The sequence below is a fragment of the Kogia breviceps genome, chromosome 11, assembly GCF_026419965.1.
Source record: "Kogia breviceps isolate mKogBre1 chromosome 11, mKogBre1 haplotype 1, whole genome shotgun sequence".
Taxonomy (NCBI): Eukaryota; Metazoa; Chordata; class Mammalia; order Artiodactyla; family Physeteridae; genus Kogia; species Kogia breviceps.
Genome location: NC_081320.1, coordinates 87,910,042 through 87,924,360, shown reverse-complemented (window position 1 = coordinate 87,924,360; position 14,319 = coordinate 87,910,042). Strand labels below are relative to the sequence as shown.

General features: G+C 36.8%; 1 protein-coding gene across 1 annotated transcript; it reads left to right on the top strand.

Annotated features, from left to right (window-relative positions):
• Positions 1–6,113: 6,113 nt before the first annotated feature.
• Positions 6,114–9,093, top strand: TDRD15 (tudor domain containing 15). Its single transcript, XM_067006930.1, is given in 6 exon segments — positions 6,114–6,125; positions 6,214–7,309; positions 7,312–7,859; positions 7,861–8,055; positions 8,277–8,608; positions 8,610–9,093. Coding segments are annotated over 6 exon segments (2,667 nt in total).
• The last annotated feature ends 5,226 nt before the right edge of the window (positions 9,094–14,319 follow it).

Here is a 14,319-nt window from a genome sequence, read left to right as displayed (position 1 = left end):
TAATATAGTTTTTGTGAAAATCAAAAAAAGACTATCCTCAGTTATATAAAAAAGCTATTAAAGTGTTCTTCCCTTCTTTGAGTTGGCCAAAAAGTTTGTTTGGGTTTTCCTGTAAGATGAAAATGCGAACAAACTTTTTGGCCAACCCAGTACATTATCTGTGTGTGGCCAGCTTTTATTCACAATGTTTACCCAGAACAACCCATTGCAACATACTGAATGCAGAAGCAGCTATGAGAATACAGCTACTTTCTATTAAGCAGACATTGAGATTTTCAAAAATTGTAAAGCCATATTACTCGTTAAATATTTTTGGTTCTGAAAAATAATCTTTCATGAAAATATTAACATTTAATGGGTTTATTGTTATTTGAAAGTGAGTTCCTAAATATTTTAAAATTTTCTGTTATTTCTAATGTGAATGTTGACAGAAGCCAGATAAATGCTCTTTGGTTTATGTCCTAGCTGGGACTGCTGTAACAAAATACCTTAAACTGAATGGCGTATGAGTAAGAGAAATCTATTTCTCACAGTTCTGCAGGCTGGGAAGTCCAGCATCAAGGAGCTAGCAGACCTGATGTCTGGTGAGAGCCTGCTTCCTAGTTTATAGATGCCTGTGTTTTCATTGTATGCTCATACAACAGAGAGCAGAGAGAAGCAAGTTCTTGTGACTCTTATCACTAATCACTAATTAGTGAAGGACACTAATTACATTCACGAAGGCTCAATCCTCATGACATCATCTTATCCCCTCACATTGGGAGATAGAGTTTCAACATAAGAATTTGGGGAGAAGGGGACACACAACCTCAGTCCATAACAGGGTCCTTGTTAACTTTTAGGTGTATAAAAGGGTCCTGAGGCCAAATATTTGAGAACCACTGGTTTAATGGAACTTTTTTTGGTGCTAGAGAAAGAGGGGTTAGTGGGTGGCTAGACACAACTAAATTAGAGGAAGCTTGCTGTTTTAAATAGTGGTCAGGGAATGCTTCACCTGGAAGGAAACATTTCTGATCGAAAACTTGAAGCAGGTGAGGGAGCAAGCTGTGCTTTAGGAACAAGAGGCTCAGAACCCAGAGGCAAGAAGTTCAAGGAATGGCAAGACACTGTAGCTGCAGTGTGATGAGTGTGATAGGAATGAGGTAAGAGAAAACGTGGGAGGTCCTGGTGGTGGTGATAGCGGTTAGATCTCATATGGAGAGGACTTAATAAGCCATTGTGATGGTTTTAGTTTTTAGGAGCTACTGAATTTCTCGAGCCCAGTAGTGCATGTTGTGGTCTTATATTTAAAAAAAAATCATTCTGGTTACAATGTTGAGACTAGTCATGAGTGGGGGTAGGGTGGGATTAAGGATAGAAGCAGGAAGACAAGTTAGGAAAGCAGTATTACAGATGACAGGAAGGTAGTTTGGGCCAGGCTTGTAGCAGCAGAGATGGAAGAAAGTGTCAGAATTTTTCTATGCTGTGAAGATGAACCTAATAGGATTTCCTGATTGATTGGGTGTGGGATGCAAAGAAGTGGAGTCAAGGGTGATTGAAGATATTTGGCCTGAGCAAATCTTTTTTATGTGGTAGATTATATTGACTTTTAATTGATGTCAACTTTGTTATACCTTCATTTTTTTTTGTCTGTGATTTTTAAAAATTTTAATTTTTTGTAGCCTCTAGGTTTTGTCTCTTGAAGAAATCTATAATGTAAGGTTAGATTATTTTCTACTAATTCTCTTAGATGGTTTTAAAAACTTCTTTATCTGCTTGGGATTTGTTTTTGCTTTTGGTAAAGCATTTTCTCAACCTCTGCACTATTGTCATTTTGGTGTGGATAATTGTTTTTTTGTGGGAGGTTCTTCTGTGCATTGTAGGATATTTAGCTGTGTCTCTGGCATATACCTATTATATGCCAGTGGGAACGCCTGCCCTGACCCAGGCCCAGTTATGAGAAGGAAATATATCTCCAGACATTGCCAAATATTCCCTGTGGGACAGCATTGTCCCTGGTTAAGGAACTACTTCAATAAAGAATGTTAAAAAAAAAAAAAAAAATGAAGCCCTGATTTTGAAATACATAATTTAAAAAGTTCTCTATGCTGTTTTATTTCTCCTGCGTCAATATCCTGAATATTGATATTCAGGATAGAATATCAAAGACCTGAATCTAGAAACCATTTAAAATGTATGGAGAAGATAGGAGGAGGAAAACCAAGGCACAGATGCTTAACTTGAGCCAGTCTTTTGGAACATGGTAACCTTGCCACAATAGTAGTCAGAGTTTGACCAGAATTATCTTAAATTTTGAAAAAGGAAGAATAAGCTCATTCTATCCTGTAAGGGTGCTTTACCTGTTTTTGTTTGTGTTTTTGGTTTTGGATTTGTATCTTTCACCTTTTATTTCTTGTCCATGGTTACATGGGTTAGTTGAAAGAGCAGTGTGAAACAGTGGGAGTAATGTACATGGAGAACTGGACTGAATCAGAAAACATAAATTCAGACTTCTAAATTTCCTTTATCTTCACTTTTTTGATCTGAAAAATGAAAATCTTTGAAAAGATCAGTTAATGTATTGGAAACTTTTTAAAAAATGTAAAGCATTATAAGGAGCTCTTAATATAAGGAAAGAAATCCAAATTCCTTTTAGAAAATTTACAAATTAAAAATTTAAAATTACTTACATGGCTCAACTATATTTCTCTTGGGCACCCCCCTCTCCCCCCACACTGGTCTAGACTTATTAGATGTGAATTCATAGAAAAAAAATCTTAAAACAATAAAAGTGACATCATCTATAATATGTGTTCTGTAGAATCAGGGAATTTTAGTATAGGAAGGGCTTTCCATATCAATTTTAATAGTGTTTATGGATTGTATTTTTGCAAAGCTTAGGGGAACTGTGATGCTGTGGATTTTTGATGTAAATTTAATTCATGAGTTTGTGAATTTTGAATTTAACTTTTTAAAATAGTATGCTTTTTTAAGAAGAAATAAAACATTTAAATACGATATACTAAACTTAAAAGCAGCGATGAGCACTAATTAGTGCCATCAGATTAATTTGTTAATATATCTTTATTTGAACTTATCTGTATCTGATGATGTGTAATTGTGGAACTGTTATATTTGTCTGAGCCTGATTTTTTCCCCAATACTGTTATCAAAAACAATATTAAGGCAGATTGTATGATGGAGCTGCTATAAGACTGTGTTCATCAGAATGGTTTTATTATTCTCATTACTGGCTTTGTAATTAAATTGTATAAATTTATGAAATTATTAGAACACCACTTGTGAATCTAATTTTTAGATGTTTTATGTTTTCTGTTAACTCTTTGCACCTTATGTTAGACTAAGAAGGATTTCTCCTATTGAAAAAAAAAAAAAGGTTAGAAAAACCCTAATTTAATTCAACCCTCTCATTTTACAGATTTAGAATCTGATTCTAAGAAAAAACAGTTCCCCAAGTTTCATACTGTTAATTGAGTCTCAAGTAAAACTCAAGTTTCCTGATGTCCTACTCTTGTGTACACAGTTAGTACTTTCTGTGAATATGTTAATATTCTAAGGAATATAATATTGAATAGAGTTTGGTTCTAGAATGTCTTTATTTAAGTTATATTTTTAAATAATTGTCCCTTGTATAAAATAATTGGTTTGGTTTTAAATTTCCTGTTTATTTTTTTCCCCTAATTTTCTCTGAGTTGTTATAGTTTGATCTTCAGATACACAAGGATAGGAGCTTTATCCATGACCCAGGGAACGTTCTTCATGATACTATTGAGCAAGCATTGGAGAGGCAGGTGAAGAAAGCTGATTGACATTCACAGAACAGGTTATTCTGTCTACCTGGTTAAGAATCTTTGCCATAGTGAGCCCTTTGGTGTGCATCACATGAGATCTACAGATTTTCTTTATGTGCCAATTCTGAGAGGCTAATCCACATGCCTCTTCTTCAGACTTGTTTTGTTAACAGATCCTCCAGTCTTGCTCCTTCAGAATTACTAATCATCCTGCAGAAACTATTAACTATTGCCTACTAATATGCATAAGTTCTTAACTGAAGCAGTTTCTTTTTCAGGCAAAAGAGATGTATTGGTAGTCCTGTCAGCTGTGAATATTTCCTGGGATGCAGTACTTCAGCAGTCTATTTCTGGAAGTTAAGCCACTAACTTCCAGATTTCCAGAGCATGTGCAAATCAGGCTCAGATTTTTTTGTTTTTACCACTTTCCTCTGTGAAACTCCCCCATGAGGCCATTTATATTGTTTGAGGGAGGGATAGCAGTGTGGAGGAGCAGGCTTCTGGTAGTTTGAGTAACCTGACCATGCGTATTCCTTTGGGCTTTCTTTGGCTTATTTGGTAAATACCCTTTTCATTTAATAAAGGAGCCCTTTTGGCTACATTTGCTTTTTATACGTAAAGAGTGTATTGTTCCTGAAAGACTTATGTAGTTTTTTCTTTTTCCTATTTACTCAGGTGAATAGTCACAAGACCCTTTGGGTAAATGCCAGGAAGAATGTTCTTGGTATATTCAAGTATATTCAAGCACAGTATTCTTTCTTAATAGTACTTGGTCTTCTCTTCATGTAAGGTATTATAGGTCTACAAACTGACTAAAGTCTGGGAATTGAGTAGAGGCCTGTGACTTTAAATAATGGCGACTTATTCTGATATGAGTCTTTAGTGTATTGCTCAATGATTTTTATTCTTAAGGTCTCCAGGGTCAGGTCAGTATTGTCTGGAATCTGTATAGATCAAACCATGCTGATTATCACACCAAATTAATTATCTAGGAGGAAATAAAAATGATACTCATTACCCAGAAAACCCTAAATCGTACCTCTTTCTCTAGCATTCCAGTGGTCTGTTTCACTTGGTGGACTGGGTCTTAAGTCTTAGAAACAGCTTCTGTTCTGTTATTTTATCTCTGAGATAACAACATTTATACTTTGATAAGGTTTTATATTCCTGTCCCTCATGATTGTCTTCCATCTTTTTATCCTTTTCTTCTGAGTTTTTGGATATTCTCTCAAAATATTCTTGTAGTCTATTTATTTTTATTTTGTGTTGGCTTTCCCCTTTGCAGTTTTGAATCTTATGTGTGTGTACTTATTCCTAATTTCAGTTGTTGCATCTTAATGACTACTTAGTCATATAAAAATGCATTATTCTCTTTTGGGCTTTTTAAAAACAGGAATCAGACTTTTGAAAAACAATTTTTTTTTTTTTTTTTTGCTGTTTCCTTCAATACATTTATTCCTGAGGGGAGCATTTCCTTGGTTTCTTTTAAGTGGTTCCCTCATTTGTTTAGCTCTAGTACTTTCTCTCTCTCATCCTCATAGAAAGAAATGGTCAACTATTAACTCAGAGTCAAGAGGGAGTTGGGCTGTGTCCTATCACTATAGATATTGGTTCTTACCTGAATTTGGGGGCTATTTTATACTTCTTGAATATTTGCATTACAGTTTTTAGAATCCCAGCAATCTAGAGAAAATTAGCTGGAGCAATAGTTATAGTAGAGAGCTTTGCCTCTGTGCTAAAGATTTCTTTTCCTCTCCCCCTCTCTCCACACTTTTTGTGGGTACTGGTGTCAGTGACAAGGCCTGGATGTCCTTAACCTGCCTCAGGGTCTTTCCATGCCTGTCTTTCCTTACTGGTGTCCAGGACTCAGCCAGTTGCCCTCAGAGAAGAATCCTGGAGTTGTATAATGATGCTGATAGGGTCCCAAATATTGCTAATTGACACAGAATGGGGAGTGAACAGTGTGTCCCCTGTTGGTTCACCATCCACCCTTGCTTCTGGCACTCACCCCCTTGAATTATGGGTTGTTGGAAGAGGTCTGAATGAGGGAAAGTAGTTTTCTTACAGAAGGGGGAAGAGTTTTCCAGTAGTTTTTATTTGGCTTCCTTTTATTATAACATATCAGTCCAATATCTAGTAGAAATTTGTTAGTCTCTGAAAAATATTGCTTTTTTCTGTTTTCCAGTGATTATATATATTCTCCCTATTTTTTATGTTCTTTTGGTTGTTTCAATGGAATTTTTTGAAAGTGTGGAAGGCAGTGAACAGTTAAATGCATTTTGTTTCTCTTCATCTTGTCCAGTGTATATAACTTTTACCAACATGTTCATCTTGGTAAATGCAGGCATAGAATTATTTTTAAGATTTGTGTTTACATATATATAAGGCTAACTTCATTTAATTTTGACAGCTGTCTGTCCAGAAGCTAATAGGTGCTTATTATTTGCTTTCATCTCTGTTACCAACATTTTTAGATGTGGATCTGACAATATCACATATAGAATGTTTTCCCAATGTTCTGGTGAAATTTCAAGGCAGAAATAATAGTGAATGTGAGTTTGACTACCACGTATTGCAGAGGGAAATAGAGCATATTCCAAAAGTAAAAAATAATGTGGACATTGATGAATTTTGTTTGGTAGAAGAAAGAATATCAGGAGAATGGCAGAGAAGAGTTGTGGAAAAGATAAATGATCAGTATACTGTGCTCCTCATAGATCACGGAGAAGAACTGAGAGTTGACAGTACGCAGGTTGCTTCAGCCTGTGGCAACTTATTTGATCTACCACCACGGGTAATGTTTGGCATTTTTGCCAACATATTACCAACTGGGGAAAAATGGTCTCCTACGGCTTTGAATTACTTCAAGTCATTGGTAGGACTACAAGTGAAAGGTTGTGTACAAGCTATTTTGCCTCTTCAGATGATTCTTCTTGAAGTGCCAAAAATTATATCCCAGGTTCTTGAATTTCAGTTAAGGAGACTTATTGATGGAGATTCATTTTGTCTTATTGTGGAAATGGTAAAAGAATCCCCCAAACAAATGCCAGATTCATTACAACATAAAAGACCTAAATTATCATTAAGTAATAATGATACTTTATTTGATATTCAACATGTTCTGGATAATTTACAACCATCTTTGTCAGTGGGCAGTATTGAAAGTGTAAAAGTATCATCTGCCATGAGCCCAAGTAAATTTTATTGCCAACTAATTAAATGGATTCCAGAGTTAGAAAACTTGACAGTGTGTTTGACTTTGCATTATGATATTATCAGTCAAGAAGGTAGTCCCACATGTGATAATTTTGGAGTACTTTGTGTTCCCAAAAGGAGAAATGGACAGTGGCATAGAGGAATTCTTCAGCAGCTTTTGGCCAATAATTAAGTGAAAATTTGGCTTATGGATTATGGCAGTAGTGAGGCTATACCCTCAATTCACATAAAGAAACTTAAACAGGATTTTATTTTAGTACCATTATTTTCATTTCCATGTTCTCTGACATATTTACACAGTCCAGAGATGCAAGAAAATTTCAACTAAGTATATTTAAACAAGCCTTGTTAGGACAAATAGTATATGCACAACTAGATTGGTTCAGTAAGGATGAGCATTTGTATTATGTAACATTAGAAACTCAAGAGTCTACAATTACTTCTAAGTGTCTGCTAAAGACCGTAGGCACACAAGTACTTTGTCCAGTGTCTGATTCAAAAATATCTAATATGTTGAGGCAGACTAGTGCCTCAGATATAAACGGCTTTGCAGTTGAGAGTTTTATTGCAAATACTGAATGGTCGATAGATTCTCTAAATAAAGACACTTTGAAAGTAGATTTTCCTATTAAAACTGTAGAAATGGAGATAGAAGCTGTCTACATAGCTTTTGTAGCGTATGTGTTAAACCCGTCAAATTTCTAGGTACATACTAATGAACATCAGAATGAATTTTAAGATATAATGAAAAATATAAACCAATTTTATGATTTGTGTGAAAATGATGAACTGATTCTAAGAAATCCAGGACCTGGATTATTTTGTTGTGCTAGATACAGCAAGGACAGACATTTTTTTCAGAGCTGTCATTACTGAAATTAATGGTTATAAAATTAATGTTTATTTCTTGGATTACGGAAATACTGATTCCATACCATTTTTTGATGTAAAAATTTTGCTTCCAGAGTTTTGTGAGTTGCCTGTCTTAGCCATGTGCTCTTCACTTGCATATATATTTCCTGTTGAAGATTTATGGGTGAAGGCAGCAGTTGATTATTATTATTATTATTATTTTTTTTGGCGGTACGCGGGCCTCTCATTGTTGTGGCTTCTCCCGTTGCAGAGCACAGGCTCTGGACGCGCAGGCTCAGCGGCCGTGGGTCATAGGCCCAGCCGCTCCGCGGCATGTGTGATCTTCCCGGACCAGGGCACGAACCCGTGTCCCCTGCATCGGCAGGCGGACTCTCAACCACTGCGCCACCAGGGAAGCCCCCAGCAGTTGATTATTTTTTAAAAATTGTCTTGAACAAAGCAATTTTGCTTCAAGTTATAGCAAAAAAAGATGAGAAATATACTGTAAATATTCAGAATATGGAAGCCTCAGAAAATATTGATGTTGTCTCTCTTATGTTACAAGCTGGATATGCAGAATATTGGGAAGTAGAACCAGAATGTTGTCCAAAATCTGTAAGTGAATATTCAGTGTTAAATTTAAAATCTAAAAAAAAAGTAGATATTAAGAAAGTCATATCTGCCCTTCTTGAAGGACCTAAATCTAAAAAGTACCATTCAGATAAGCTAAAAGGAAGTAACTTTTCTTTTAAAGTCCCCAGCTGTTAACTTCCTAGATTTAAAAAACCCTTTCACCTTATCTGTGAGACCTGAGTCACCATGGCCTTATAAAGAATATGTGTTTAAACCAGGAACAGTCCTTGAAGTTAAGTGTTCTTCTTATTATGGCCCAGGTGACTTCTCATGCCAGCTGCAATGTAAGTTAGAAGACTTAAAATTACTAATGGAACAACTTCAGGATTATTATAGTGTTCATTCTGATCCTTATCAGATTGGGCAGATTGCTCCACAGAATGTGGGATCTTCCCAGACCAGGGCTTGAACCTGTGTCCCCTGTGTTAGCAGGCAGATTCTTAACCACTGCACCACCAGGGAAGTACACTTAGATTATATTAAAACTCTTTTTATAGTATTAATCATTTCCATAACAGACTTGTTTCTAAGCATTCTTCAGCTGCAACCTGTAAATTTTGAAGTGTTTTCATTTTTGAAGTTATTTTCTAATATCTTTTAATTTATGTTAATTTGGCTCTAATAACAGTGAATTTTTAAATTTTTTGTCTTTCTTTGATTTTCATATTTTGCTATTTTAAAAAACAGGCATGTTTTCATATCATATATCCTTTTCAGGTGTGCAATTCAATGATATTTTTTGGTAATTTAAAAATTGTGGACTATCTTCATAAATAATTTTTATAACATTTTTATCATCCAGTATCATTCCTGCTGCACATTTATTGTTAATCCCTGTACGTCCTTGTGTGAATATACTAAGCTTTGGCTCTTTCTAAGTTTCAACTATTATGATTAATGCTGCTGAAAAGATAAGTATGCAAGCATTTATGTGAATATATATATTCATTTCTCTTGGATATATACCTGAGTAGAATTATTGGATACTATGGTAGATTCATGTTTAACATTTAAAGAGTCACTGAACTGTTTTCCAAAGTGACTGTACCGTTTTTATATTTCTCCTGGTCATGTGTGTATACCTGGTTCTCTGTATCCTTGTCAATATTTATTACCTGCCATTTTTATTCTTGCTACATTAGTATATGTGAAATGTTATTTTCTGGTTTTAATTTGCATTTCACTAATGACTAATGATATTGGGCATTTTGTCATGTGGTTATCAGTCATTTTGTATATCTTTTTTGAATAAATATGTCCAAATTTTTTCACCATTAAAATATTTTTGTCTTGTTGAGTAATAAGAGTTCTTTATATAATTTGGTTATAAGGCCCATATCCTTTATATGGTTTACAAATATTTTTCCCCATTCTGTAGGTTATTTTTTCACTTTCTTGATTGATGTGCTTTTGAAGCATAAGTGTTTTTAATTTTGGTAGAGTTCAGTGTACCTGTTTTTTTCTATTGTCACTTTTGCTTTCAGTGTCATATATAAGAAATCATTGTCTAATCCAAGATGGTGAAGATTTACATGGGTTTTTCTAAGAGTTATAATTTTAGCTCTTATATTTAGGTCTTTGATCTAATTTGAGTTAATTTTATATATGGTGTGAGGTGGGGTCTAACTTCACTCTTTTGTGGGTGGATATCCAGTTTTTGCAACATAATTTATTAAAAAAAAAAAAAAAAAAAAAAGGCTATTCTGTGACTTCCCTGGTGGTCCAGTGGTTAAGACTTCGCCTTCCAATGCAGGGGGTGTGGGTTTGATCCCTGGTCAGGGCAATAAGTTCCCACATGCCTCACAGACAAAAACCAATACATAAAACAGAAACAATATTGTAACAAATTTAATAAAGACTTTATAAATGGTCCACATCAAAAAAATTCTTAAAAAAAAAAAGACTATTCTTTGTCCACTGAGTTGTCATGGAACCTTTGTCAGAATCAATTGACCAAAAATGTAAGGATTTATTTGTGGACTCTTAATTCTATTCCATTGATATATATGACTAGTCTCATGTCAGTACCTCACTGCTTTGATCATTATAGCTTTGGAGTATTTTTGAAATCAGAAAGGTAAATCCTTTTTGGCTCCTTTAGCTCCATTACATTTCCATATGAATTTGAGGATCATCTGGTAAATTTCCACAAAACAGCCAGCTAGAACTTTTATAGCAGTTGGTTGAATCTGTAGATTAATTTGAAGAGAGTTGCTATCTTAACTGTATTGAGTCTTCCAATTTGTGAACAGAGAATATTTCTCCATTTGTTATTTAATTTCCCTCAACAGTGTTTGTTTAGTGCAAGTTCAAGTCTTGAACTTCTTTTATTTCTAAATATTTTCTTCTTTTGATCCTAAAGTTTTGTTTTGTTTTGTTTTGTTTTTGGGTTTTTTTTTTTTTTTTTTTAGTACGTGGCCTCTCACTGCTGTGGCCTCTCCCATTGCAGAGCACAGGCTCCAGATATGCAGGCCCAGTGGCCATGGCTCACGGGCCCAGCCGCTCCGCAGCATGTGGGATCCTCCCGGACCGGGGCACGAACCCACGTCCCCTGCATTGGCAGGCAGACTCTCAACCACTGTGCTACCAGGGAAGCCCGATCCTAAAGTTTTTATTTCATTTTTCCAGTTGTTCATTTTCATCTATAGGAAATTGATTGATTTTTAATTAAGATCTTGTGTCTGGTGACCTTTCTGTATTTGTTCATTGGTTCTAATTTGTACATGTGTTTATGGGTGCATGTGTGTGTTCCTTTGGATTTTCTGCTCACAGGATAGTGTCATTTGCAAATAAATTAAAAATTTAATCTTCCCTTTCCAGTTTTGATGCTTGTCTTTATTTTTCTTATTAGATTACAGTAGGTAGAACTTTCAATATATTGTTGAAAAGAAGTTGCGAGAGCAGGCATCCATGCTTTGTAGTCTATATTAGAGGAAAGGCTTTCTGTTTTTTCACCATTATGTATGATATTTGTCATAGGTATCTTAACTCTTAATAAGGTCGAGAAAGTCCTTTCTGTTCTGAATTTATTGAGAGTTTTATCATGAATAGATGCCTGATTTAACTGATTATTTTCTTTTGCTTATTGATCACTTTTTCCTGCTTTAATTTTTAAAAATAAATTTATTTATTTATTTTTGGCTGCATTAGGTCTTTGTTGCTTTGCACAGGCTTTCTTTAGTTGAGGTGAGCGGGGGCTACTCTTTGTTGCAGTGCACAGGCTTCTCATTGTGGTGGCTTCTCTTGTTGCCAAGCACGTGCTCTACGCATGTGGGCTTCAGTAGTTGTGGCTTGAGGGCTCTGGAGCACAGCAGGCTCAGTAGTTGTGGCACATGGGCTTAGTTGCTCCGCAGCATGTGGGATCTTCCTGGACCAGGGTTCAAACCCATGTACTCTGCGTTGGCAGGCGGATTCTTAACCACTGCACCACGAGGGAAGTCCTCCTGCTTTAATTTTTAAAATTACATTGTGGATGATGTGGATGTATATTGTAATAGCTTTGGGGTTATGTTGTTTTTTTTCCTAAGAGTTTTTTTTTTTTTTCATGTTAACATTTTATTTAAACCAGTACAAACACCATGCTTAACAGAAGACTGTCCAAAATAAGCATGCAGTATGAACTCACACAGACTGAAACCACAGCTTCAGAAGTTGTGCCAGCTGTTTATTTTGTCAGACGATGGCAGTAAACTGTTAAAATTCCCAAGACTAAACCATTAATGTTTCAAGCCTCCTGAATGAGATTACATTGGATCATCTCAATCAGTGGGAACTACCCTGCCAAGTTAGTGATCTCAAACAATATTCAAATAATTACACGTACATGAACTAGACTCCAAAAAGCAAGAAAATGGTTTCTTTCACAGCCTTATTGTAGTTATTTTAAATATGATAGGAAGATGATCACTGATTTGAAGTGTCAAATGGCATAATAAGAAACAAATTTCTCAGGAATATTCAACTTGGCACCATTGATGTTAAGTGGCCTAAAAGAGTTACATTCTTCCAGAAATACAAAATAGGATTTGTCCAGAAATGTTTGAAACACTTCTTCACATAAGATGTAAAGGTTCAAATTCTGTAGATTCCAGTATTATCAGGCTGTTGAACAAATAGGGAGAGGAACTGTACTAAGAATATTTGAATTGATAGATTACGAGTTACTCTCTAGTTCCACCAAGCAAGTTTTTGTTCTGGTAGGTACATAAATTGCTAATAAATCACTTGGATCCTGTCAAGATTTAGTTTAAGGACAGATCTAATTCACTTTTGTTTTTCCTCTTTATTCATGGTCCCCACTTCTGTGGCATAAGCTTTCCTGGGTCTCAACTGCTGAATGCCCAGGTTGTTTTATAGGGTGCTTATACTCTAGTTTGGCCTGAAATGCAAAATCGTTTAAGCACTCTGTTGCCTCCAGAATTTCTTCTCAATTTCAATCTCTTAACCACACCAACTAGAGTCTTGCCCTATAAATATGCATCTTAGGATTTGACTAAGGACCTGGGGAATTACCATGCAAGCCAATGGGGTTCACTCTTTCTGGCCCTCACTATGGCATCCAAATTCCAGTTACCACACGGCACCTTGAACCTTGATTTCCGCATCTTTAATTCAGCAAAATTACTGTTCTGTGCTTGGCCTACATTTCTTGAACCGTGGTCCATGTAATTTTCCTAGGGAGAGAACTTGGATGAATGTAGGGATTCTTTCATGTGTGTCCCCTTTCGCATGGATTACAACCCTTCATGGGTGCTTGCAAACAGTTTTATATATTCTCTCTAGGTTTTGTGTCCAGTTGTTTCTAATAGGAGGGTAAGTCTAGTTCCAAGTACTCTCACAGCCAAGACTGGAATTCCCTTGTTTTTCGTTTTACCATTGCACAGCTCAGTTTTCTGTATTTATGTTTGGTAGGTTGGTTACGTTTCCTGATCTCGGAGAAGTAGTCTGATGTAGCAGATGTGCTATGGGACCCAGCAGCATGTTCCCCTCTGGTCACCAGAGCCATGCTCTAAGAGTGCCCCCTGTGTGTGCTGCATGGGCCCTTCTATTGTGGCAGGGCCAACTACTGCGAGCACAGTGGTAGGTGGTGGTGTACCCTGGCCCAGTGGGCTGCAAGGCTGTGTATCAGGTGGCTCTAGGCCTGCTGGAGGATGGGGTAGGCTTCCTGTGTGGTTGGCTATGTGGCCCAAGGGGGCTTGGGGCTAGTGCTGGTCCACAGGAAGGTAGTTCATGATCCTACACTGTCTGTGTGGCCTGGGGCAGCTTGGGGCTAGGGCAGGCCTTAATCTTTGCAGGGCTTTCTGTGTTGACTGGAGTTTGGGGGCTGGTGCCTGCCTGTTGGTGACTGGGGCTGGCTCCTGAAGTAGCTGGCTATGGGACCTGTGGGAGCTCAGGTTTTGTGCTAGCCTGCTGGTGGGCAGGTAAGCCACTAACACTTACAGGCTAGAGGGAGGATCCAAAATGGTGCTTGCTAGCACCAGTGTCCTCGTGGTAGAACAAGGTCTCCAAGTGGCTGCTGCCAGCATCTGTGTCCCCAGGGGGAGTTCCCTGTTGCCTCCTATCTCTCTGGGAGACTCCAAGATTTGCAGGTGGGTCCTTTCAGGTCACTACCAATGTGCCGCGATACAGAGCGTGTGAGATTTTGCATGTGACCTTTAAGCATCAAGTCTCTGTTTCCTATAGCTCTCTGGGTCTCCAAACAAAAATCCTGCTGGTTTTCAAAGCCAGGTGTTCTGGGGCCTCTTTTTCCCTGTGCAGTACCCTTAGGCTGGGGAGCCCAGTGTGGAGCTCAGATACCTCACTCCTCATGGAGGAGATCTCTGTGATT